This window comes from Rhea americana, unplaced genomic scaffold (assembly GCF_003343005.1).
Source record: "Rhea americana isolate MKP2758 unplaced genomic scaffold, rheAme1 scaffold_68, whole genome shotgun sequence".
Taxonomy (NCBI): Eukaryota; Metazoa; Chordata; class Aves; order Rheiformes; family Rheidae; genus Rhea; species Rhea americana.
The window spans coordinates 3,749,131-3,754,889 of record NW_028186845.1 but is presented as its reverse complement, the minus strand read 5'-3'; the positions used below and the strand labels follow the sequence as shown (position 1 = coordinate 3,754,889).

The following is a 5,759-nucleotide window of genomic DNA, read 5'->3' as shown; positions in this document are numbered from 1 at the left end:
CGCTCTCGCGCCCCTCCCCCCCCCCATCCCCGCCGCCGCGGGCTCCCGGGCGCTCGCCCCCCTCGCCGCGCCCCTCCGTCACGTGACCTGCCGCTCCGCTCCCCCCTCCCCAACCCCAGCGATAGGGGAAAGGAAGGGAGCTCCGCAAGAACCCAAGGGGCTTCTCCAGCGTCCTCGCGCCGCGCCGTCCCCGCGCGGCGGCCCTGCCCCAGGGCGGCGGCCGGAGTCGAGCATGTCGATCTGAGCCCGGTTCCCGGTGGGTGGGGGAGGGGAAGACGGAGGCGAACCGCTGCAAGCGGTCACGTGATCCCGGCTCCTCTAAGATGGCGGCTGCCGCGAGGACGCAACGCGGCGCTCTCGCGAGATCTGGCTTGCTCGCGAAGCATCATGGGGAAAAAAGAGGGGGGCCTAGGGCGGAGGCGCGCAGGTGTAGGTGGCGCGCAGGCGCAGAGCGCCGGAGAGGCGCGGCGGCACTCGTGCGCATGCGTTCCCCGCCCCCCCCCCCGATAGTCTTGCGCATGCGCGCCGCTGGCAGCGTGTGAGGGTGAAGCGGTTTGCGGCGTCGGCGGCTGTTGGGAGCCGAGCTGGTAGTTTCGGGCGCGGGCGGCCTGTTGGGCAGCTGGCCTGAGGAGAAGTGATGTTGCTTCCGCCTTCCCCCGCCTGTGCTCCCGTTGGTGAACGTGTCTCCCTTCAGGCGGTTCCGTCCGTCCCATCCCGCCGCGGCTGGCCCCGGTGCCCGCGTTCCTGTGGAGCTGGGCCCTGGGCACGTCCCTGTGAAAGCACATTCAGGTGGCCCTTGTTGTGCCTTACCCGCGAGCGGGAGGCTCCGAGCACTGGGACGCTCAGTCCCACGGCTCTCGTCAGTGTTCCTCTCACAGAAGCTTCCCAGCCTCTCCGAGGAGAAAGAAGTGTGACTCAGCGGAGCTGTGCTGAGGGCGATCCCTGCTGCCCAGCCCGAGAACGCCTCACCCTTGAGGATGCGCTGGCACATCAGATGTCCCTTGAAAATATTTTACAAGCTACTTCTATGAAATGTTCTGCTGCAAAGAACTAAACGAGCTTGAAAATATGACGACTACTTGTGTTAGTCTTATGTGTGCTGGGATCTTGATGCTTCAGGCCCTTTTACTCACAGATTTTTGATAAAACAGTCTTACAGTAAAACATTTTCCCAATTGTGTAAGAATACCGCAATAACTCTTCAAAAAACTTTGCATTTAATGTTTGATTGAAGCAGCCATAACAAATAACAATGTGTGGACTGTCATATGAAATACATTTAAAATGTTTAGGGGAACTCATCCATTTTTTTTTCAATATACAAATTTTACAAGGATTAAAATAACCCATAAAGAATCAGTCAAATATAGACTAACCTCTTTAAAGATGGAGCAATGTTAATTAGATTGATTTAGGTAATCTCAGGTTCATCAGTGATGCTTCAGACATTAAATGGAGAAAAAGAAGATGACAGAAGTCTGGCCAGAGATGAGAAAGTTTAAATGGCAGCTACGGACTGTTGACTTCTAAGTACTTCAAATAAAGGCACAGTGAAGTACGTCTCATGTGCAATGTATCTGACATTAAATGCATCTGTGTAGATACATACAATCATTGCAAGCAAATGACATTTCTGATGTCTTGAGTTGAAAAGATAAATTACCTGTCAGGCCTACACGCAGAGGTTACAGTTGTCCTCGACTGCGAGAGGTGAGTAGTCCCATCGATGGCAATGATTCGTCCTACTTACATAAAATTAATAAATGCAGAATTATTTGCAGGACAGTGCTTAACTGAGATTTTGTGTGTAACTTAAGTATCCTACTAAATGCAATGTTTGGTTAGAGATGCTGTTTTTACCATTTGCAGATATCATTGTGATTGCAGTCATATTTGTATTTTATAATCTAGTAAACCTAGTTATACATACTGTTATGTTACTATGTAACTTTATAAAATAATATTGCTTAGTGTTACACTCAAAAGTTACGCTTGAGGCATCACTTTTACTTGCTTTCTAATAGAGAGTTATAGTAGATGAAACAAATGGATTGTCCGCATTTCATCTTTTAAGACAATATTTTAAATAAATTTTGTGATACTATTTCACAGAAAATATGACAGGAGCTATATAAATCATGATGGCATCAAGAAGTAGTGCTCTCAGTTGGAAGTATTTAAAAGCATGCCTTGTTAGTGTATTTGAAAGAAACTGAACTTTTCAGTTCAAATGCAATGAGTCTTTAAAAGTCATTTTTTTTAACTGGGTGAAGAGTTAATTTAGAAACAAATACATTTACTCTGAAGATTTCATTTCCTTTCTGAGCAAATCCAGTCCCTTGTTCATTATTTTTTCCTCCCTCCCCCCACAAACCAATTTCAAATTTCAGCATTCAAGTACAGTGCTCGGAGGAGCTGCTTTCAAAGTACTACGAAAGATAATATTTAGGTCACTGGGTTTTATAGCTAGTGCTAGTAAGAGTCATGCTGCTCCCTCTGGAGTATACGGGTAGGCCAACAGTTTCCACACGTGCTACTCATCCAGCCTGAGTCATGGTGACTAGCAGTTGCTGACAGACGCATCCTCTTTTGGACTCTAGGCTCATATGTGATAACAGTTTAACTTATCCTCAGCACTGACTTTTCAGGCACAGCTCCCTGAAGAGAGCTTGGAGGCAGGAGGGAAGCCAGTGCATTTTGTTAATTCGTAGTGTGATTGCAGCGTGTTGGTAGCTGAGGCTAGTTAAAGATGACATTGTTTTCTTTGTTGCTCTAGTGATGAGAATTATTTAGCTTGCTTTGCCGCCTAGTGGCTGCCTGCACAGCTACAGTTGCTTTGTTTTTTTTTTAATACACACACGCGCACGTGTGCTCTCTCTTTTTTTTTCTTTGTCTTTTCTCAAATAAACTGTTTGCACAAAATGCTATTGCAAAATGAGGAGAGGGTAAATTTAAATCTCCATGCTGCCTTCCCAGATCTCCTCTATAGGTACATTGCATTCAGTGTCTGTGCACCAGCCAGGGGCAGTCAGTGTAGAATAAGGCCATCCCTCATAGGCATTTTTCTTAGGGTAGTTTTCAGTTGTCAGCTTCCTGAATTGGCTGATTATGCAGCTGTATGAATGCCCAAGAGACAACCAGCAGCTTCTGGCTCCAGATAAGTCTCAAATCAAGAAACTATCCCTACTAGTGATAGGAGGTTCCGTCAGTTAACTTACTTATGAAACCATAGCCTTAGAATGTATACAGGTAGCTATGCTTAGATAAGCCTTAAAAATGCTAATAAAGACTGATTATATGTTGTGGCCCAATATAAGGTTTACCTAATGTGGAGCACCAAGAGGTGGTGTATGGTAACTTCCTTATTTCCATAATGACCTCAACCATTGATGTGTGTGTGCCATCCTGATTCATTGTTTCTTTCATCTTTGTAATAATACTTTCCTGATTTTGAAGTATGTGTACTAGACCTACTGTGATCTCGGAGCAGAGCATTGATGCTGAGGCTGTTCCAAGCTTTTCTGGTGATAGGGAGAGCTCTGTGTTTTTTGTCATGTTTTGGCTTCCCTTGTTATAGAATAGGGGATTACACATGAAAGGTTTTGAGCAAGCGCATTGCAAGTGCAGCTGGCTGCGTGAAGAGCCAGCTTGAGTCCAGCTGAACACTCAGGCATGTTACCTTTGAGAAGACGTCTGTCTTGCTCTGAGGTTCAGCTGCATCTGGGCACCAAGGATGTTAGGGACTGTGGGATGGAGACCACCCAGAATTTGGCTCAGTGCTCTCAGGGTGGACAGACCTGCCCTGGTTCTAGATGCTTGGTGATCACTTCAGGCATCTCAGCACCCTCATGGAACCTGTAGCATCTGTTCAGGAGGACTTTGAGGAGGATGGAAGTAATGGACTTCAGTTTCATCCTGGGAAATTTAAGCTATACATTGGATAAAGCAGCAGTCTCGCTAGAACTGAGTTCTCCTAGATCCATGCTGTAAAGTAGCTAACGTAGCACCCGTCCAAGACGGACCGAGGTTATTATTTCCCTGTGGAGAGGGAAGACAGACAGAAGCAGATGCATGTGCTCTATAAAGAGATTGAGAAGGGAGGAGGTATAGAAGGGTCATAACTGGGCGCTGCGGACTCACTGCCTGCTTGGAAGGGAGCGCGGTACATCCTGCTGATCCCGGGGCGAGATGCGCGGGCACCGCGGCGGCGCTCCCGGCGGGAGAGCGCGGAGTCCTACCCACGTGGCGAGGCCTGCTGCGGTAGGGCGTTCCTTCCCGGGCCACCAATCAGAGCGCCCGTTGCCCTTCGCACGGGCCAATCAGCGGCCAGGGAACGCACATTTAAACACAGTTCCCGGGAGCCGCGGCAGTCTCTGTGTGTCAAGGAGAGGGCGGGGATGTCCCCCCACGCGCGCCAATCAGGGGCGCGTAAGGTGTTATCGGCAGCACGCTAAGCCAATCAGGTGGCCGCGGGGTGCGCGGTGCCTCTCCGCGGGGCAGTTGGTTGCAGCGGGGCAGCTCCTCGGGGGAGGCGGCCGGGCGGCTCCAGCCGCGGAGGGCTCCTTGGCGCCGGGCCGCGCCGCCGCCGCCATCATGGCTAAAGGTGCGCGGCGGGGCGGCGTGGGCCCGGGGTGGGGGCGGCGTGGCGGCTCGGGGGGCAGCGGCGCTCGGTGGGCGGGGGCGCACGTGGGGGCCGGGCCGCGCGGGGCTCGGCGGGGGCGCGGAGGCTCCTCCCGGGAGGCGCGGGGCGCCGGGGCCGGCGGGACTCCTCCCCCGCGCGGTGTGCGCAGCTCGCCGGGAAGGGGCTGGGCCGCGGCTGTTCGCCCTGCCGCATCGAGCCCTTTAAACATGGCGCAGGCCGCGGCGGCCGGGCGATGACCGCGGGCGGCCGCGCCGGACGTGGCTCAGGCGCCGCCGTTCCCCCCTTGCTCCTAGGGAAGAACATGCCCAAGGCCGGGGCGGGCGGCGCGGAGGAGGCGAGCCCCGAGAGCGCCGAGAGGAAGGGCCCGGGCCGCCCCCGGGCCGGCGGGGTAAGCACTGCCCGGGCGCAGCGGGGCGGGCGGTTCCGGGTGCCCGCTGTCCCCTCCGCTTCCTCCCGCCGTTCGGGCGAAGCAGCGCGCTGGGGGCCCCCGGCTCCCTTGGGCGCCTGCTGCCGCCGCCGTTCCCGATATAACGCGGAAAAGGGAGGGGGGGGCACCCGACTTTGGGAGGAGTTGGGCTGTTTCCGTGCGCCCCCGCGGCGCTGCCCCGCTGTCAGCGCGCGCCGCCGCTGCGGCCTCGGCGGCGCTTCCGCGTCGCCGCCTCGCTAGAGGCAGCTGGCCGCGGCCGGGGAGCCGCTGTGCAACCGGAACCCCGCTGGAGATAGCCGCGGGTGGTGCATCAAATCCCGGGGTTCCCCGGCCGCCCTTAATGGGCTCCGTTGTGCGAAGATGCTCTGCGCTCTTGAGGGTCTCGAGCCTGGCACAGACAAAGACGTGGCAGCCGCGTCCCAGCAGTGCCGGGGGCGCAGCGGCAGGCCGGGGGCAAGCGGAGGGAACCGCGCTGGAAAAATAGCCGTTAGCTGCCTGGCAATGGGGTGCTCAAAGCCAAAAAGCTTTGCTGACAGGTGTACTGCTGCAGCTGACTCTTCCTGTCCTCCCCTCTCCCCAGAAAATGCCCGTATTTAACCCCCTGAGAACTTTGCAATGCCGAATTAACTGCTTCCATTTGTTAAAATACAGTGTTTTCCTAGATTCTTACCTCTTCTTCTTCTTCTTCTT

At 54.0% G+C, this 5,759-nt stretch overlaps 1 protein-coding gene across 2 annotated transcripts in view; it reads left to right on the top strand.

Moving 5' to 3' along the window:
- Window positions 1-1,177: 1,177 nt before the first annotated feature.
- Window positions 1,178-5,759, top strand: part of KMT5A (lysine methyltransferase 5A) — a 13,334-nt gene continuing 8,752 nt past the window's right edge. Inside the window, exons 1-2 of one of the 2 annotated variants that reach the window (XM_085321161.1) lie at window positions 4,155-4,603; window positions 4,936-5,030. In XM_085321161.1, the coding sequence (XP_085177287.1) occupies window positions 4,189-4,603; window positions 4,936-5,030 (510 nt within the window). In that variant the 5' untranslated portion in view covers window positions 4,155-4,188. Of the gene's footprint in view, window positions 1,711-4,154; window positions 4,604-4,935; window positions 5,031-5,759 lie in introns of those variants that run through there. The other variant, XM_085321162.1, reaches the window with a different exon arrangement.